This window comes from Pezoporus occidentalis, unplaced genomic scaffold, assembly GCF_034315485.1.
Source record: "Pezoporus occidentalis ecotype Australia unplaced genomic scaffold, CSIRO_AGI_Poc_V1 ctg132, whole genome shotgun sequence".
In the NCBI taxonomy this organism is placed as follows: Eukaryota; Metazoa; Chordata; class Aves; order Psittaciformes; family Psittacidae; genus Pezoporus; species Pezoporus occidentalis.
The window spans coordinates 684,921-705,060 of NW_026913126.1; the positions used below are offsets into that span (position 1 = coordinate 684,921).

At 41.4% G+C, this 20,140-nt stretch overlaps 2 protein-coding genes across 2 annotated transcripts in view; one reads left to right on the forward strand and one right to left on the reverse strand.

The window, feature by feature from the left end:
* LOC134158723 (dynein axonemal heavy chain 5-like) overlaps nt 1-4,632 on the forward strand; it is a 160,149-nt gene extending 155,517 nt beyond the window's left edge. The window contains exon 77 of the mRNA XM_062608958.1: nt 1,208-4,632. Within this exon, the coding sequence (XP_062464942.1) occupies nt 1,208-1,426 (219 nt within the window). The 3' untranslated portion in view covers nt 1,427-4,632. The remainder of the gene's footprint in view (nt 1-1,207) is intronic.
* On the reverse strand, nt 4,500-20,077 carry CAVIN4 (caveolae associated protein 4). Its single transcript, XM_062608965.1, has 2 exons — nt 19,298-20,077; nt 4,500-6,604 (listed from the first exon to the last, which is right to left on the reverse strand). The coding sequence occupies exons 1-2, from the start codon at nt 19,706-19,708 to the stop codon at nt 5,933-5,935; spliced, it is 1,083 nt and encodes a 360-aa protein (XP_062464949.1). The 5' UTR covers nt 19,709-20,077; the 3' UTR covers nt 4,500-5,932.
* Nucleotides 20,078-20,140: the final 63 nt, after the last annotated feature.

Here is a 20,140-nt window from a genome sequence, read left to right on the forward strand (position 1 = left end):
GGAGGGGTGGGAAGAGGACAGTGTTTACCCACCAGAACCAAATAAAGAAAACTGTCAGAAAATTATTTTAGGATGCACTGCACTACGGCAAACAGATGCTGGGCTTCTTGGCTTCAGGGACCTCAGAAGCACAGCTGTGTTTAAGTAAAGTAGTGCATCCCCCAGTCAGCCTTCTTTTGACTGACCAAGTGGGGCCCTACCACAGTTTCCGAAGCCCAGGACTAGGTCTGATCACAGCTGCTGCGGAGGTCACTGTTTTGGATGACTAGAAGCCCCTACATTTGTTTTTGAATAGGAGGATGAGTATTAGTTCTGGGCTTACCCTCAGTTATCTGTGCATGAAGTTATATTTTCCTGACGTGACTAAGCAGATTTAAAATCTAGCTATGGATTAGTGATTAGATCCTGTAGTCACCACCCAGGGAAAGCTGCCAAATCAATGATAACTGTCCTGGAACTGGAGTTGAGGTATTTACTCTTTGTAGGTAAAACACTTCTGCATCTGGCTGATAACAAACTTCTCTAAACCAGACCTTGCCAGCTGTAGCTTCTGTTGCCTGCTTTGCCAAAATACACATTCAAACATGGAGTTTACCCAGGTGCTCTGGAGTGTTCACAGAGCTTCCATGTTCCTCTTGTGTTTGAGTCTTGCTTTACCCCCCAGCCAATGAGTACTTTCTATTGATGTTAGACCGGAGGGGATCTAGTCTGGAATAATACCCAAGAGGCCCTTTGGAACTTTGACTGTCCACTGCCAGCAGTGCAAGGGTAACAAGGAGGCTTACTAAAAGCAGTGTGACGTTTGTAGCTTCAAGTCCTGCCATTCATAGAACAGGAGGTGGGTTAAAAATAGGGAACTCAGCCGAAGGGGTGAGGGATGGGAAAAAAGACAATGGTCTTTCTTTTTCTCTCCTAGAACCACACTGTCATTTTTCCATTTACTTCAATGGTGTGCAGTTTTCCAGGTTTCTGCTGCTTTCTCTTCCTTCCAGGCTTCCAGATGTCTGTTGTCCCTGAGCTGCCCACTGGCTTTACATTGGGGTCAATATGGAAGTGAGCATGGGACACATGTTCTCTCATGTACCTCTGCTGAGGTGCTGGTGCTTTTACTGAAGGCTACCACTGAATCTAGTTCTAGTGTTTGGAGTTCAGACACCCTATCCTGCTTCTCTAATGCTGAGCCCTGTGTCTCTTTTAACATTTTCAGGTGCTGCTCACAAGTCTTCCTGTAGTACACGTGTATGCTGTTAGCACAACAGCACTACCTGATCCAAAGAAGCAACAAGGAAGTGTGTACTCCTGCCCTGTCTACAAAAAGCCCCAGAGAACAGATCTGACATACATTTTCTCTCTGAATCTGAAAACAGTGCAGAATCCTGATCATTGGACTTTACGGGGGGTTGCACTACTGTGCAGCTCAAAATAAGAACAGAGCTATTAAAAAAGAGCCACCTAGGAAGACTAATCTGGAGCCAGTAGGACTTTAGTTGTTATTGTCAAAGTGGTGGCTACCTTCTCACAGGGGTATGAGAATTAGCAAGTGATTGTGTTAATTGCTCATAGATCAGTTTACTCTGCTCACAGCAAAAATACTGAGTCTATTTATCCTGGAAATACCAGAGGGAAAACAACTGCAGGTGTAAAATTTGGCAACTGTTATGAAGCAAGTGAGAATATAATCAACTAGCTTGATCATAATGGAATAGCTAGCTAGGAAAAAAGTGCTTATGATACTGACAACTGCTTCAACATTTATGGTGGTTCTTTTGTAGGTTTTGTCTTTTCTTCTTCATACAAGACTTTTCCATAATATAATTCTTTTAAAATCCAACTTTGTAGTTGAAAACTTTTCATCCGTAGCATTATTAAAGCTGTAATGGCAAGTGAGTTAAACATGTGGTAAAACTTTCTGTTTATCTGCAAATACTCCAATGCACAGTTCCTTTGATTTTGCGTTTGTAAAATTTCTGGGTGGTTTTACAAATGGATGCTACCATTTCCTTGAATAGGCACTTGTTTACGGGATCATAGAAATTGTACAAACAGGTGAGTTCAGCTTTGCACTAGTAGTAGCCTTTGCATGTGTTAACTCATTTCTAAACATAAAGCCCATTAAGTAAGATGTGCGCCTCTGCAGTATTAGCAAGAAAAAGTTATGGCACCCTTAGAGTAAACACATATGAACACCGGTTTGGCTCTATCAGTATTTGCTCCATTGGCATTAGTGCCAAATCCTGCAGACTCAAACCTTGTAACTGCTTTCTATTCTGTATTTTGCACCAGTTTAGGTGAAAAAAAAAAGAAGAAAAATATGCAGGCCATTTCTGGGAGTAGATTCACCTGAAATAGCAGAAGTAATTTTTGTTTGTTATGACCATCGCTGTCTACCCTGTAACTGAAGGGTGATTGCTATTTCTGTTTTAATAGACAGACACATATTGGTGGAAAACATGTTTGTCTTTTTTCACTAGCACAAATTCAAAGCAAAAGAAATTGCTGTTGGATGTTATGAAAGAAGGACTTGCAGTGGGTGCTTTGTTAATCATTTTTTTTTCTCCTTGTAAACACTAATTTTCTGTATAAACACTTCAATTTCTTTTCAGCTGGTGTCTAAGAAAGTAGTTCATCCTTTCCCATAACTAGTTTTACTCCGCAGATAGTAATTGCAGGACTCCTTTGGCGAGGAAGTTTGTTATTCACACTCCCACCCACAGCTAAGCAGAAAGTGCCAGATTTCGTCTTGGAAAACAGAGCAGACAGTGACAGGGTCCCTTTCTCCAACTGAGCTGGGAGCAGCACTTGTTTCACAACGAGTGCCAGCAAGATTCTTTTACCAAGTGAAACCGCCTGTTCAGAAGAGGCACATCAGGCCCCCCTGCAGTACAGCTGTACATCAGCCTATTTCATTGAGAATTTTTTGGTTTGAGGATTGGGATTAAATTCATTGCTCTTGGAAATTCTGAACAAGATAAAGGGGAATTCTAGCAGCAAAATCTCTGCTGTTGTATAGAAATTGAGGTTGTAAACCGTAGTGTTCTACTGCCCTGGGTTCAGCTGTCACAGTTATTTTTCTCCTTCCTAGTAGCTGGTGCAGGACTGTGTTTTGGTTTTAGTCTGAGAATAATGCTGATAACACACCAATGTTTTAGTTGTTGCTCAGTAGCACTTACCCTGATCAAGGACTTTTCAGTCTCATGCTCTGCCAGTGAAGAGTGGCACGGTAAGCCAGAAGGAAGCAGAGACAGGACACCTGACCCAGACTAGCCAAAGGGATATTCCATACCACAGCATGTCATGCCCATTATAGAAAAGGGGGGGGGTTACCCAGAAGGCCCAGATTGCTGCTCAGGTCGGGCTGCGTATTGGTCGGCAGGTGGTGAGCAATTGTATTGTGAATCACTTGTGTTTATTGTTTTTTTTTCTTTCCCCTTTTAGTTTTATATTCTCTCCCCTTGTTATTTCCCTTATAATTATTATTATTATTATCATTAGTGTTATATTGTACTTTATTGGACTGTTCTTTTCTCAACCTGTGGGGTTTACATTCTTCCAATTCTCCTCCCCATCCAGCCCAGAGGGGGCTAAATGGGGAGGTGTAAGCAAACAGCTGTGTGGTGCTGAGTTACCAGCTCGGCTTAAACCATGAATTCTCCCCATCCTCTACCTGTAGGAGGGAATATGGAGTAAATTAACTTTGAGCTCTTTGTAGATGTAAAATTCAAGTCAGTAACATTGATAATAACTTCAAATGAAAAGCATACATGGAAATGCTTTGAGGCCCTGGAAGAACTCCATCTGAACAGCTAAGGCTAGAAGTAAACATTAACAACCACACATTTGATAGAGGTTATATGCAGTGCTACATGATAAACTTCACAAAACTGCATCACTTCCTTTCTTTGTGAAGTAAAATAAGCAAAATGCTGCATAAAGAAAATCAATGGGCAATTATGTTCTAGCACTTAGTGTTCTCTTGTATAAAAATGCAAAGAAATAGTTTCTTTGAACTTTGACATTTTCATTTCAGTAACTAAATCTTGTTTATGTGTTTAAGAAAAAGTCAAATCTTGCAGAATAGATGCAGGTAAATTATAGAAGAATTAGACAAATGACAGTATTTCACTGAAAAAGAACATACAGTTGCCTGGTTCCAGAAAAGACTTCCTATAACTAGTAAAAAGAACAATCAAACAAACCCTCCAGTCTATCCTATAAGCAAAACCTTTTTTCCTTTTTGCATGTAATTACAGTAGAGTTAAGATGTGCAATTTACTGTTGAAGGAAGCGTCTTCCTCTCCCTGTCTCCCTCTCTTGCCCTATGCAATCCTTCCATTCGGTAGTGTTGCCGCTTCCAGTCTGACAACATTGATTTTAAATGTCACTGGCACGGTATAACATTGACCTTCCCCAACCAATGGTCCCTAGTTACTATTGCTAAAGCTGTCCCACTTCAAATGTGATGTACACCAGGCTAAATGAAAGAACTGGCAGGCAGAATGTTTGAAATCAAGCTAGTTATATTTAAATTGTAGATTAACAATTGGCTGAGAGTCCTCAAACAATGTATATAGATAACCAAGTTATGCTCTGCTGTTAAAATGAATTTGAGATAATAAATACAATCATACAGCTTTTGGCAATATTGTACAAGTTTCTTTCACACAGATAGTAATGACTAACATTGCTTTAGATAAGTGCTTTGAAGGCAACTCCATTTGAGAATGAAGAGAGCAATACTGTCCTGCACCTCATGTCAGTGTAGCGGTCATGTTTACAAACATATCTGATGTCAGGGCACTGGCTCCCAAGTGTTGCAAATAAACAGCATTCCATACTCCAAAGGGTGTCTGTCTCATAATCCCTGAGGCTGTGGCTGGTTGATAACGATAATGATAGGAAACAAAGAATTAGGTTATAGATTGGCCTTATGCTTCAGCGGCTTTGTAGAATAGATTTTAATTGCAGTGAAGCTCAGAAAAAGCACAGAGAATGAAAAACAAACCATTTCCCTTGTCTGGTCACTTATGGTCACGAGCCTCTGGATAAAGTAACAATTCTTTGAAAGACCTTGAGGAAACTTCAGTTATATTCAGTTATAATATTCTACCTTTTCTCTATTTATCCAGAACCCATGCATTAACCTTATTCCTTTTTTTTACTGCTTCATACCTTTGCCTTTCTTGCAATCTCATCATTCCAAAACATGAATATGATACCTCATTCTCTTCCTGCTAATTATATTTAATGTGTCTTCTGCTTTTTTATTCTTACTCCATAAGTGCAGAAGATGCATTGCTTACGTACATCAAACCTTCTTCTTCCAGAACTCCAGAAATAATATTTAGTCATTTCAGGAGCTTCTATTTTCCACTGAGAAGAAACACAATTTACCCAAAAACCTATCATTCCTGCCACATTTTGTCACACCCTGGATAAAGCAGGAATTTCTTCCTCCTGCTGTTTCAATGAGGGCCCTTAAATGAAAAGATTTGTATAGCTAAATCCACGTTTTCCATAGTTCTTTCATTTAGTAGTATGAAGCAATACCTTTGTCACTGTTTTCGATTACAGGAGTTGGTGTAAGATAGAAGAAATAATTGTTATCCTGTTGTACATAAAACTAAAGAGTGATTAGGTGGTCACTGCTAAGTCAATCTTGAAAATCCAGCAGATTTCCATCTCCCTTTGACATGCGAGTTCCATTTGGGTTAATAATGGCTATTGGCACATTGCAAGACAGAGGGGGAGCCCCATTCCTTCATTTGCATGGCTTGGCTTTTTTCAGGCGAACAACACTATAGACACCCATGTAAATGATAGAACAACACCAACACATTTTTTGTGGTATAACACAAATACACACATTTTCCTAAAGCTGAGTGAATACATCCTGTGTTCTTTCTTGTTCAGTAAGGATAGTATGGGGTGTTTGCTAGTTGATTCTGTATGCTGATTGCTGTAAGTCTAGCAAAGGGACATCATCACCTCCTCCTCCTCCTTCTTTTCCTTCCTGCTTAAGAACGACTTCTGGGATTGTCACTCCTTTTTCAGTTGTCTGGGAAGCACCTTTTGTTGCACTATTCTTGTCTTTCTTTACCTTAGTGATCACTTCTGTGTAAGAGATTTCTTCAGTGAAAGGCTCTGCTGCTGCGAGCTCAGAGGCGATGTGCACACCAGCTTCCTGGATCCCTTCCTGACCTTCAGCTCCTGTTCGTTCTTTACCTTTTTTATGGATCTTGAACGTCTCCTTCGTTGGGGCAGCTTGTGAAATGGTTTTCTTGATCCTTATCCCAGATTGTTTCAGTCTCTCTCCTGACTGCCTTATCCTCTCTCTCCTCTCAGGGGTCACTATTCTAGTTCGAAGCCTGTTTACCTTCTTTCCGAAATTTTGTCTTGTCTTTTGGATATTTTCCCTTGAGAATGCCTTTTTGATATCATCTATGCGCCTCATGCCTGATTTCTTGAACTGCGTAGCTTTGCTTTCTTCAATATAATATTCTTCATCAGAAGACAGATCATCAGGTGGGAAGAAATCGTCCTCCAGAGTTTCCCCTGCTGTCCTCTCTTTGATAACAGAGAGAGATGAAGGACACTCAGTTTCCTCCTGTGAACAAAAGCGCAAAGTCATCTTCCAGCAAGCATGTTTTAAAAGGATGATGATTCAAGCATTTAGGTTTTTGGCTTGTAGTTAATTAATACTAACTGAAATACAATATTGTAACAAAGCAAGGTAGGCTTGTATCATTGTATATGATCTATACAGAATACAAATGGCAGAAGAAACCTTATACTGGCCTCTAATAGTTTTCAGAACAAATTTGGGGTTTTCTTGTTTGTTTTGGTTTGGTTTTGCTTCAGTTTGTTTTTTTTAAATCTTATCTGTTTTGCTGAGATTGGGCCTAGATGCATTATTCGTCACCAGTAAAAGTACACATTCTGTACTCATTAGAGGCTCTTGTGCGTATGTCAGCTGTACACTCTCCAAATGAGTGCAATGATACCAGTAGCTTCAGTCCTTTACTGTCACCAATACAATTGCATGTTTTTGACTCATTGGAACTTGACATTTCTGTTGCTGCCCAGAAGGGGTTGAACCCCAGCGTATTAGCTTACATGTGCTGGCTCCACAAGGGGACATAGTCAGCAAAGGAATGTTATTTGGTAGACCCAGTTCCATACAACTCACTCAGCAGCTGCACCACTGCTGAGGTGAACTTCACTTGTTCCACCTGGAAACATATGAATGGCTTCAAGCAAGCACCTCTCTCCTGTGGTGAGTTTGGTGGCCTGTATGAGCATGCAGTAGTACATATTTATATTATATATATGTATTAGCTGTATGCTTGGAAGTGGTGACTATCCTAGGTATCTTAGTATTAGGAATTTATGTAGCCTTTCCAAAGAAAGACTTAGAGGCTCAAAGACTGGGACACAGAAGATTTCCAAAAACTGTCCACAGTAAGCAAATCATTTACCAAGAAAAAAGCTTGTGGTAATAGAAGGATTTATCTGAACAGGGACAATGTCCTAAGAGAGTTGATTCCCTGATCTGAATACTGCTGAACGTTACAGATTTGTTGTAGCTTGGTGTCAGCAAGTCACTTCTAACTAAAAGTACTAGTGTATGCACAGCAGAAAACTTAGAGCTCGTAGGATGTGTGCAAGATGGGCAATGCTGGCCTCTTCTTCCCTACTAACTGTTTATGTGTATGTGCTCTTCTCCCAGGAGAAGAAGCCCTTTTGGGTGCAGAGAAGTACAACAGCTATATAAAAATTCTCTAAGCTGTCTCCCATTGCTACTAATTGCTTCAGCTGATTCCTGAAGTATGACAGTGTCTGGGCTTTTCCCTAAGTAGTATTATCTTACTAATATTAGTTGTGAACCCGTGAAGAATGGGGTCAGGCTTCCTGCATATTTTGTTGTGAACTGATTTCCAGCCAAAAAGAAGTCTGTCATTTTTCACAGTGAGTTATTAGCAGCAAGTCATGTTTAATTTTACAGAGTATTAGCAATACGTAAAATAAAATACATGAAGCTATTTGGCAGATAAAGCCTGCTTATGAGTCTGTCATCATGTGCTGGCTTCATTAAAAACCCTCTAGAAAAATAGATGTGAATGCTTAGAAAAAAATAGGGACAAATTATGTTACATTGATTACAGCAGAATGTTATTCAACTCATCTGTCAGAATCAGCAGGAACAAAACTACAATGCTTTGCTAATAATCATCTTCATTAACATGTGCAAATTAACATTAATTATATAAAGACTTCTATATATAAACATAATCTCTTCTTTTCTGAAAGTGAACTAAAACACAGCTGGAAAATAATTCCTCAAAGTTTGTAAATTATAGCCCACTCCTTCAGCTGAAATGGTAACAAAAATGTTTCCAGAATGACTATTCTGAAATTTCAGTACATACAGAAATGAGTACGATGTGGTGAATAGGGTGTGTGAAGATTACCTTTTAAAAAGAGAGGAGGCAGAGAGATTATTTTCTCTGCAGTATTTCAGCTGTCTTCCTCTGGAAGAATAACAATATTCTCTGTACTTTTTGTCAATTGCTTGCCAGATTTTTGTATTGTACTTAGCTTTATAGCCTATTAGAAGAGAATACTTTAACTTTCATACATATGTGTTAGAATTAAGACTTATGAACAGTAACATGTGAAATGAAGGTCTTGTGGACAAGACACAGAAACTAGAGCTGCAGACCCTGAGGAACATTCCTCATTCTGCTACAGACTCTGAGAATGATCTTTGCCAAATCTCAGTTTTTCTACTTTTCCTTGGTTTCTGCACACATCTTGCAGAATCAGATATAGCAAGACTGAAAATTAGTGTGAGTTTCTAGCTCTTTGCAAGATTTCTGGATGGAAGATGTTATCAAAGTGGAAAGCATTAGTGAAACTGGCTAGCGTGTTAGGGAGGTTTCATAATGAAAGCACAGTGATTTAGGCTCAGTAGGAAAGCTTTCTCATCTGCTTCCTTTCTCTCTCCTGCCCCTTCCCATTTCTTCTTGTCACTAGATATCAGTGGGGTAGAGAGAAGAGAGAAGCTCATCCTTCCTACAGCAGGAACAATAAGTTTTAGCAGCAGGTGGGAAATAGATGGAGTCAAAGCATATAGCTACCAGCTCATTTGTAGAATCACTAAAAGCAAAGACCAAACACCTACTGATTCCAGTTCATGGGACAAAGCCCTGATCTGGGTGACAGCTTTCTTCTTAGCTTGAAAGCAGATGGAACTGGAAAAAGCAGGGCTAGGCAGCCTGATCTTAGGGGAGGATGAGAAGCAGTTGAGCAATTGATGATGCTACTTGCAAGCTTTTAGCTAAAAAGCTACGTTAGCGTTTTGCTAGAAAGGACTCCTACTGGTCACCACCACATCATTGGAGGTAAGGGAGGATCTTTAAGCTGAATTTGTAAGCGCTCGGATAAAATAAGGACAGGAGACTATTTCACAGTAAAAGGTGATAGAAAATAGCCATTTTTAACCTGATTTCTTGAGGAAGGAGGAATGCAGCCATGGTCTATCGGTTAGTACAAAGGACATGTACTCTGCTTGCCCTGCCTACTGGGAACACCAAAGAAATGAACAGGTCAGCACCAGAAACTAAGAAACAAATCTGTGGAAGCTGATCATTCCCCTTCCCTTTCATCACTCCTTCTAGGTGGAGCACTTGGAGAGGGTGCACCCTACAGAGGGTTGTCACCCTGGCCCCGGTGTTCTTGTTGGCCATAATCTCCTGAAAAGTTAGTCCACCACTCAGCACACCAAAAATCAACCTGGACTTTTCAAAGCAAAACATCTTTTTTCCCCCTTCTCCAATACAAAAGTAAGGTGATAAGTCATTCAGTAAGTGCTTGATTCGGAACTCATCATCGGTTTTGTACAGAAAAATGTAGCACATGCGCTTATGTTATGTAGCTCCCATCTTCTAGTGGAGAGATCCTTGCATGCTCTCTCCACTCGCACATAAACCTTTGGATGTTTTCCACCAATTTGAGACCAGAGCTGAGCTCAGACACAAAGAAATAAGCTCTCAATGCCTGCTGCACTCTGAATCATTCTGTCTGTCCTCCTGGCTGATGTCTGTCCCAAGCAAACACACCATGGCTCAGATACCTTGCTTGTAGATCTGAACCTGACATTTTTGGTAGGTGATGGGGGTGCTGAGAAGAGAGAGTGTGTGTTTATGAATGGGTGTAAGGGGAAAGAGGGGAGAAAGGAGTTAGATTCAATGGTGTGTTGCTGAAACTGGAAATAGTTTGGAAGAATGCACATGTGTAGAAGGAAATGAAGCCTGGAAGGAGAAAGGCTTCATGTTCTGTAGTAGCGGAAGAAGGACTGAAGGCACTGATTAAATGGTAAGGGGAAAGCCTGGAGACCTTTGCAGTTCAGCTGGGCAGGGAGAAAAATACAAAGGCCACAAAGCTGCAAGGTTAGTTAGATCCACTGCTTCAGAAACAACCTGAACAAACAAAACTTAAAGGTATAACGTCATAACAGAACAATTGCACAGTTCAGGAGTGACTGGTAAAGCCCCTGGCACAGTAAGAAAGCACTTAAACCTGAACTTCAGCTTTTCCTAGTTTTTGAATATTTAACCTCTCAAATATGCCTAGCCGAAGAAATTTGAGTTTTTACAGGCTTGGCTGAATCCAAAGTAAGCAGATGATTAAACCTCAGCTTTGGTGAAGGCCAGCACAGTATTGATCTGAACAGACGGCTCTAAGGGCGGTGAATATTGAAGCCTTGATGTTTCTAACACTGGGTTCCCAAGAAAGTCTGACTCCATCACTGTTATCTTTACCCTTTGCTCCCATTTCAATTGAATTCACAATTAGAAAATTTTCAATGGGATGTAGTCTATGTCCTTCACACACTCCTTTTGCTCTGGAAACTCTTCATCATCTGCTCTGCACCCACACACTGACAACTCTGCAGGCACTGCCCACACCTCCTGATCTCAGGGAAGGGATCACAGCAATAGCATCTTTCTCCCATAGGATATAACAAGGCATTTATGAAGAAAGGCTAATGCACCCGCTCATGAAACTACACAAAGTGCAACTCTTTCTCACCTCACAGAAGCCTTAAAAAAAGTAGATAAATAATCTTAGATATGGCAATGCCCCTGGTGAACATTACGAGACTCTCTGGGTGGTGATGCTCAGATAATTGAAAATTACAGGGGAAAAGAGACTCAAAAAAAGAAGAGTCTCAAAATGTGCCTGCTTGATAACTCTGCCTGCACAGTCAGGCTCTTCTCATCTCTGGGCAGGGGAAGAAGGAAAATGGCAGAGCAAATTGTTTAGTGATGTCTCAGGTGTTTTGCTGCAGTGGTGTCCTGACAAAGATCAGGTCAGCTCTAATAGCTCTTAGTGCTGAACTATGGAGTAAATAAGCCAAAGGGGCTGCTGGAAGAGGAATGTGCCTTCAGCAAGGTCAGTGAGGCTGTGCAAGGGAAAAGGGTTATTGAGAAAATTCTCTCACAGACTTGTTAGCTAAATCTCCACCTTCATCTTTGTAGGCACAGATGCAATCAATAATTAATAGCAGCATTAGCATTATTTTCAGTCAGAAAAGGTGGGTTGCTACTTCAAAGTTCATGGGATTCACTAGATGAAGCAGTGACAGTGTCACTGTACAAGAAGTTAGGCTTTAAGTACATTAACACTTCTATCGATAATTTCAGTAATAAATTTATTATAATGCCATTTAAAACAAAACAAAAAAAAAGGGATATGAAGGCATTTTAAGGGATGTGGCCAGTTCAAGAGCTTTACTCCCCTTGTCCTTTCATGATTGTGGCACACGTATTCTGGGTTTGTATCTCAAAACCCAGATTGGGCTTCTAGAGCCAGCAAGGAGAAAAAAAGATATAGTGCATTGTCTTATGTGTAAATATATGCTAGGAACACTATAAGCCAGTTTTGCATTCTCTCTTCAAATACCTTCAAAGCATAACTCTAACAAGCTTTAATAAAGGCAGGTGTTACCAGCTCTCCACTAGTATCCAATTTCAATTAAAACTGTAGCAGAACAAATATTAAAATACAGTAAACAGTAGCAGAGAAAAATGGAACGACCAAATAAAGAATTAAATTTCATACATATATATAAATCTTACGTTATACATATAAAATTATGTATTGTGTATGTGTGGATGTATTAAAAACGAAGCCTCAAAATGCTTCTAAAGAAGCTGCTCACAGCACAAGCAGGTAGTAGAGGGAGATTAGACTCTGACTTGGAGTCATTGTATTGCGCAGGGAAGAGGTCATAGCGAATGATCCTTCGGCCTTGTGCTGTGTGACAGGGAAGGTGCAGGTCATGATTAACATAAGCACAGATGGGACTGGTGATCACCTGACAATTCTGAAGCAGAGCATGAAGCAGCAAAAGCAGTTGAAGGCCACCCAGCGCCTGGCCTAGCACTGCTGCCGTGTCTATGACAACTGGGGATGCAAATGGCTGGCAGCGTATGGGCACGAATCTGCATCGCCACGATGTTTAAAAGAGTCCTAGAAATTTGCATGTTAAATGAATGATTTTTTATTCAGACGGGCAGCTGAGGTAAATCACTAAAACATCTTGAAATTGCTCTCTAAATCAATACGAAAACGCTGATGAATAACAAATTACAAATCATTCAGTACTTTTACTCATATTCTAACAGTTCAGAGGGAAGCTTTATAAATCTCAAGCGACCCCTTCATTTTTTCTGCAAATATGCCATTTCAAAATCCCTGCCATCAGGCCAAAAAACTGCTCAGATGAGAGAAAAATAGGATTATTTTAAAAGGGCACCTGAGGGATTTTATCACGCAAAGTAGACAGGGAAGAAATACTTCATCACATAAGACTTATGGCCAAGTGCTGTTGTATTTAGAATTATTTTTCCATAATGAAAAAGCATCCTGACCAGAACAGTCAGCCCCCTTCATTCCTCTTTTCTGAGGCTTAATACACATCCTTTTTCTTTAAATTTTGTCAGAAATTCATTAATTTAACCAGGAGCATACAATGAATGCAAAGAAACCCAGCTCATTCTCTCATTAAATGGCTGTAGCAAGCTACAGACAATCAAGTGGCACCTAGTTATACCTACATCACTTGGAGAAGCCCTTGGCTCCAGGCCACCACATGCTGCATAAAAGGACTGATGCAGCTCCAGGGGAGAATTAAACCTTCACACTTTGCTTTGCTATTGTTTTATGGAGCTAGCCTAGCAAATAGTTCTGCAGGTCAGTCTGCAGGTTTGCAATTAAACTGGTGGCATTTCTCACTTCCACTTTATCTGTAGGTATCAAGCCTTTGTCAGTGGAGGACAGAGTGATCAAAAGGTGTGATAAGACAAAAAAATATGTTTGGTAATGTTCTGATTTATTCATTCATCACAAAATGACTGCTCTTGCAAGCTACCTGGAACAGGATAGTACAAGTGAAACCCAGCCAGCCATCAGGAGCTGCTGAACTCATCTGCCTAAGCAACCATGTCTCCATGAGAACTTGGTTCTGGACACCCTGTCAACTAAATGGAGAGAAAGGTACTTATAAAGTGGAATCTGTATCCAGAAGTAGAGGTCTACGAAGGATCGAGTGAATCAGCCTCCGCACATTTCTCTCTGCTAGTTTGAATGGAGTCTATATGCCAAATGTAGAAACATCTGCATTATTGATGTGTAATGCCTGGCAAGATGCATCCCAAGTCTGAGCTTGCTTTTAATGATTTCACGTATTCCTCATGTCTGTGCCTGCACCGTTGTGATCAACTTTATTCATGTGCTAAAGGAAAAATTGCAAGGTTCAGCTATCAGTAGTGCTGAGAATATAAATCCCAACTGCATGTCCCCAGTTAAGTCGACCCCTGAATATGGGCCTCAGGCACGACGGGTATTGCTGAATACCCACGGTGGCCAGCCACAGTTCCTGCTGATAAGCCACTCCTGGCAGCCTCTGGGACTGGGGGGAAAAAGCACAACACAGAAGGCTCATGGCGTAGCTATGCTCTTCTGCTGGCTTGCTGGCCAACCACAAGCAAAGCCCTGAACAACTGCATCCAGTGCACACGTAAACTGAGATCAGTTGTTTCCACCGCTCAGTGTTAATAGGTGGAGAAAAATCAGTGGCAGCCCTGAGAAGATGACAGCCTGTGGCCCAACAGCTGCTCGTTATTTATTTATTTATATTAATTCCTTTTGTTCTCCTTCCCTGTGAAGGCGTCACCAGAAACACAGATTTGCTCTCGCTGTTTCAAAGTGGTTGGTTTTCCTTTTTCCTAAAAATCACGGTAATTTAGGATCTTCTTGGCAGCCTCAGCGCTGGCTCTGCCACTCCACCGGCGGCTGCCTGCACAGCACGGGGCCAGCTCAGCACTCTGAACCACAGGACTGGGCTTGACACTGCGAACAAAGGACCCTTGCTACGCTCTCTGACATAACCCTTGGGTTTCTTTTATTCTCTGTATTCTCAGCGAAGGCAATTACCTGTCCCAGCTGTAAAAACATTTATCGGGTTTATGGCACAAAGACTCCAACAAAGGCCCTGTGTCACTGGACTGCTGAGGCCTCTGTGTCTGAGGTAGTCATCCTACACCATCTTTTTTGCCATTAAGTTTTCAGACTTAAATAGCAGTTCAGTTTTTCTTCCCTCCCCATGGGTTCTAGCAGAAGGCTTTGTCTCCAGGTCTAAGAATCCATTTCTGCTTTCTGACCTGAGATGACTCATGGGCAGTTTATACCCATTTCATCTGTTTTGTTGATGTTCTTTACTGGACTCCTCATCCGTGCCTAAATGGATGTATAAACGACAGCCACAACGTTTCTTAGCCTCGTGTCTTCCTAGACTCTACCAGCCTGGGTCTAGACCTGCTCTCTTCTCATTTACCGGGGCTTCTCATTTCTCTGATCAGCTTGGTGGCTGTTCAACTTGAGCACAACTTACTTCAACATGGGTGATCAGAGCAGTACATAGTAGTCCAGGTGGGCTCCGAAATGTTTTGGGCAAGGACACTAGGCATCTCTTGTCACTTCTGGAAATATCAGCCCTGTGCCCTGAAGCCTTTCATGCCCACATTTAACTTTCTTTAAGAGCCACAGCATCAAGTGGACTCTCAGTCACCTTGTGAGCAAGTAACATGCTGTTTCTGTCCTTGCCAACCCATGGGGCCTCGGAAGACTAACAACTAGGGCTTCTGCTGAAGCTAAAGGAATTGACACTGTACACCTACATTAGCATTACTCTAGCTCCAAAGTTTATTTGGTTTCTTGCCTGCATGTCTTTCTCTGGACTGACAATTCCTCATTTTGAATGTATTTTGTTAGTACCTACACCTTTTCTGTGCCAATATCTTTAATGAAAATATTATACAGTTGACAAAGACGGTCTTAGGAGGAAGCACTTTTAGAAACCCATCACAAGCCTCACTTCCCATTTCAATACAATCCACATTCCTCTGTTGTTTTTCCAGATTATCTGTCATGAGATGAAGATAGTAGATACATAAATATGAGAAAGGGTAAAACCTGTCATGTTTCTGTGAAACATCAAATGTGACTTCTCCAGCACAGCCTGCTCTTGGTGAGCTATTTAACTCCATGTACTAACAATTCTGTTCTGTGGAGGCCTTCTGAGCCTGCTATTCTTATGCCCAAATGGTATCAGATGAATGGCTATGGTTCAGATGGCTTTCTTTGTGTTTTTTCTAAATAGAAGTGTTGTATTTCCTGCCTTTCATGTTACGGTTACTCTCACAGGTTTGTGCCAGAATAGCTGTAATTACAGGTTCATGCAGATGGGGAGTGACCTTGTGAGCCTGGTCTTTCAGCATCCCCATTTCTTGAGCTCATGCCACAGTGACTTTTACTGACACTTTGGATGGAAGAGCTTCCACTTCAGATTTACAGATTGTTGTTCCCACCTTGATGTCACCATTTCTACTGGCCAAGGCATTATGCTGCAGAGGGACAGTGACCAGGAAAAGCCACTTCCAACTTTATTTATGCATAATATGAACAGCATACACAAGTTTGCTTCTGCTAGCTTCTCCCATGTGTGCAGTGGAGCAATCACAGGGCAAACTAATCGGCTGTAACATGACTGTGTAAACCAGCCAAGCCATAACCCTGCCTGGTTTCTGACATGTCCACTGGGACTGTCCACTGATTTTATCAGACAACAGTGATGGGAACAAATGCATGTGTCCCTGCATAGGAAGCTGTTACTTGTTGATGGTGCTTTTATAAAGTAGTAATAGAAAAGAGAACAGTAACTGTAACAAGGGCTTTCTGGTGCCCGTATGCTCTCATTCATAGAGAGACTTGCAGAAAATGCAGGAAAGCAAATCAAGTTCTTTCAGGGTTAAAAAAAAAAAAAAGAAAAAAAAAGGAAAATCCCCTTTGATTTCTGAATAATTTAGTCAGAAAAAGTAAAACTGTTAGATGATCTTTGACTGCAGAGAAATGATAGCTCTCGCAGCTGGTTATTCAGACCAACCCGAAGAGAAGTGAACACTGACCTGTTCCAGTTTATAATGTCTTTTGCATTCCCTGCTGTAGTCTCAGGTCACACAGCACTCCAGGGTCTAAGACCTCACTAGGAAGTCTGAAGTAACCTGGCGTTTTTAATCATGCAGTCAGCCTGGGGAGGAGGGCTGCCTGCTACCAGATCTTTTCCTTGACCACACGGCCTTTGAAAAAAGAATTCACCTTCCCTAATCATTATGCTCAAGGATGGTCACTTTGTCTCTTTTTAATGCGAGGATATTGCTAATTCTTTTCATCATTGCTGAGGTCTCTTGGGACAATCTCCTCCAGCCAGTGATTCTTTCAGCCTGCCTTCTCTTTTTATCAATAACATCAAAGCTATCCACTTGAAAGGAAATCTTTAGGATTTAATTGGTGTTTCCTTTTTCCTGATATGCTGATGTTTTGGTAAAAGTTAAAACTAAACCCAATGTGTGCTTACCCACATAGGCATTCAACACCAGCTATGCACAGGTCATTGGCTCCATCACAATGTCCCAAATGATTCATTAGAAAAAAATGTCACTACAAATGAGCTGTCACCATCAAGTAAAGAACCTGATTCTACGCATTTCTAAAATACAGTGAAGGGAGTATGCTGATTCTGTAGCTATTAACAGACTCTTTGCAACCAAGCTTCAGTCATTCAGGTCTTGGCATTCCAGCCTACACTGGTGTAAATCGACAGTATGAAAATCACTCCACTTTTGTGCAAGAGACTTTCACAACTGTACCTGTGCCTTAAAGCTTCAGTGCACTCTTGATTCCCTAGCATGTTCCAGAGCATGCTTCCAGAGTGTTTTTGTGGAGCAATGCAGTTATCCTACTCCAGAAAAGTGTTAAATGACAGATCCTAGGAGGATCAGCATACCTGCTCCACCACCGTGCAAGAGAGGGAAAAGATTCTTCAATCTCCCTTTATAAAGGGATGGAAGTTAAAGAGGAAGTCATCCATATTCTCACTGGCAGTTCTAAACTACCATAGGAAGAGTAAGCTAGAAAGACAGCAACCAAAAATGCTGTTTTCCTTCCTAGAAGTATTAAACATACAGAATGGGGTGCAGGTCATTCTTGTCTGGCAAAGCCAGTAGAGAGTTCAGAAACTCCAACTGAAGGTGATTTTTAGAGAAAGTGCGCACCCTTTGCATGAAACATCTGAAAATACCAACAGCTGTTCTTTATAGCTCCATGTAATTTCATTTTCACCGCATTTTACTGCATTTTTAAATAAGCAACTACTCATGTCTTGCTAGGAGAAAAATGTACATTATGTAACAAATACTGTTTCAAGAACAAACATTTTCAAAGCTTCAACTATTTTCGACTGCAATCTAATGGCAAAGGCCCATCAATGAAATGGCATTGTGCCATTAACCAGGGGAGTCTGAGATATTTATTTCCTTTTGCTGGGAAATGATTTTCATGGAAAAAGTGAGTGTGCCTGTTTTCTATTCCATCATGATGGTGCAGCTTGCAATAATTGTAATAATAGGCCAAATTATGCCCAGGCTTTCTCCTGAACATCCACAGTATGTCATGCAGGAGGTACAATTTGGCTGCATATTAACCACAAGAGTTATGAATATGACATTAAAAGGGTAAAATTTCCTACCTACTTTTTTTCTTGGTTTAGCTATTTTTTCCCAGTTGTAGCAAATGAAGTAGTTTGGAAAGCTAGATTATGCAGAAGAATTTGTCAGCTGTATACAGTGGTGAGTATATTCACTGAAACACATGGCCCCATTCATCGCAAGCAATGTTATTTATGTACAAACAAACAGATGCAAGATCAGGGTGTAAGGCTGGGCGATGGGGGCGCGTTGTGTTACTCACGAGGGATGGTATTTTCAGGAACACATAATGGTGAATATGACTCATTTGAAAAAAGCTTTGGGGCATGAGGGAGCAAAAGATTAAAGACCCTTACTTTCTACTGACTTGGGGCACTGCGAAGTTGCAGCAAATGCGGGATCAGGCCACTAAACAAACAGGTTTCACAGCTCTCACTAGCAACTGACAGAACCCATGAACTGCCTGCACTGTCCATTCTTACTCATGTAAGCGAGACCATGCTGTTTCATGGAACTTCTCTTCAAACACATTTATAAGAATAAGGAACATCCTACAATGAGGTCAGTGAAAGAAAAAGTAGGATTTGCTTGCCCATTTCCAAAGTAGAGCATGCAAGGGACTATCAGCTGTCATGAAGGGTTTTTGAGTCTGAGCTTTAGTTTGTGCATATAGGTTGTGCATATAGACTGAGACAATGAAAAAGCCCCAGTCTGTCAGCACTATGAAAGCCTGAGCAATGCTGCAAGGTAAACAAGCCTTATGTTTTGAAGTGAGTGTCAGAAGAAAGTCTGCATTTCAGGGAGCCCAAAAACACTTCTGCTATTTGGACTTCGACCTAATATGGTGAAAAAACAACACCGATGAATGTCAGGCATGGTTTGTATGACAAGATTTATAGAGCCTGCCTCATATTACCCTTTGGAGAGGCAACAAATAGTCCTTGCTGATCTGCAGTTAATCTTACACTACTGGCTCAGTAACCCACCAACACTAATAATAGACCGTGTGTGCTGCTGTCAGTGGGCTCATGCTAAAAGACACCGAGGAGCACAACTGAATGTTAAAGAAAGCATAAAATATCTCTCATGTTGGACAGCCTGTGTCATTTTGTTCATTAATCAGTGCCCTACACCAGCCACCAAGGCGGCAGGACAACAACAGTGCTACAAGAAATGAGGTTTGCTTTTACCTGGTAGATTACAACCCGGAATTTGTTTTTTTTCAGCATCTCCTCTTGTTTTGCTTCCACCTTCCGCACGTTGGTGCTCTGCCTCTCCACGCGTGCCCGCACCTCCTTCATGACGGAGCTGACTTTGCGGGTTTTCTCCAGTAACTTGTTCACTGTGTAGCCTGTGTTGCCGTGAGCCTGGGCAAGCTTTAAGATGTCAATCTGTATGGTCTTGATGGTGTTTTCCATCTCCCTGTGCCTCTCCTCTATCCTTTTCTGGCTCGCCTGCACGCTGTCCACAATGTTGGCCACTTTGTCCAGGACTGTCACAATCGTGTAAGCTGCATCTTGTTCTCCTTCCTCCTCGGTGACACTGGAGAGGCGATTTTGGTGGGTTTTGTCAGGCTCGGAGGTGATTTCGCGGCGATCCATTTTGCCTGCCTTCAGCCAGGTCGGCGGGAGGCAAAGTTTGGGTGATCCTGCCAGAACAGTTCTGGCACTGCTGCAGGGAGCCAGGGTGACAGCTGGCTCTGGCGATACTCAAAGTAGGGTGTGAAACGCTGCTCCTGGAGCTTGGTCAAATACTTCTGACTACAAAATATCCACACATGATTGTTCAGATACTTTCAGCAACATGAAACCCCTAAAATTAGGAAGCAGTGTCTGGAAAGGAACATATGTTTAAAGGGTCACGCTTCTGTACTGATGAAGTTATTAGCGTTAATCCAGGAAAGTTAAGTAACTTAGTAATTAAGCAGGAAAGCAAACTTGCATATTTTTAGCGATCTACTTCTGCTTTCGTGTTACTGGAGTGCTTTCCTCTGAGAGAACTCAAAGAGGGGTCTGAAAAATGAACACCGTTGT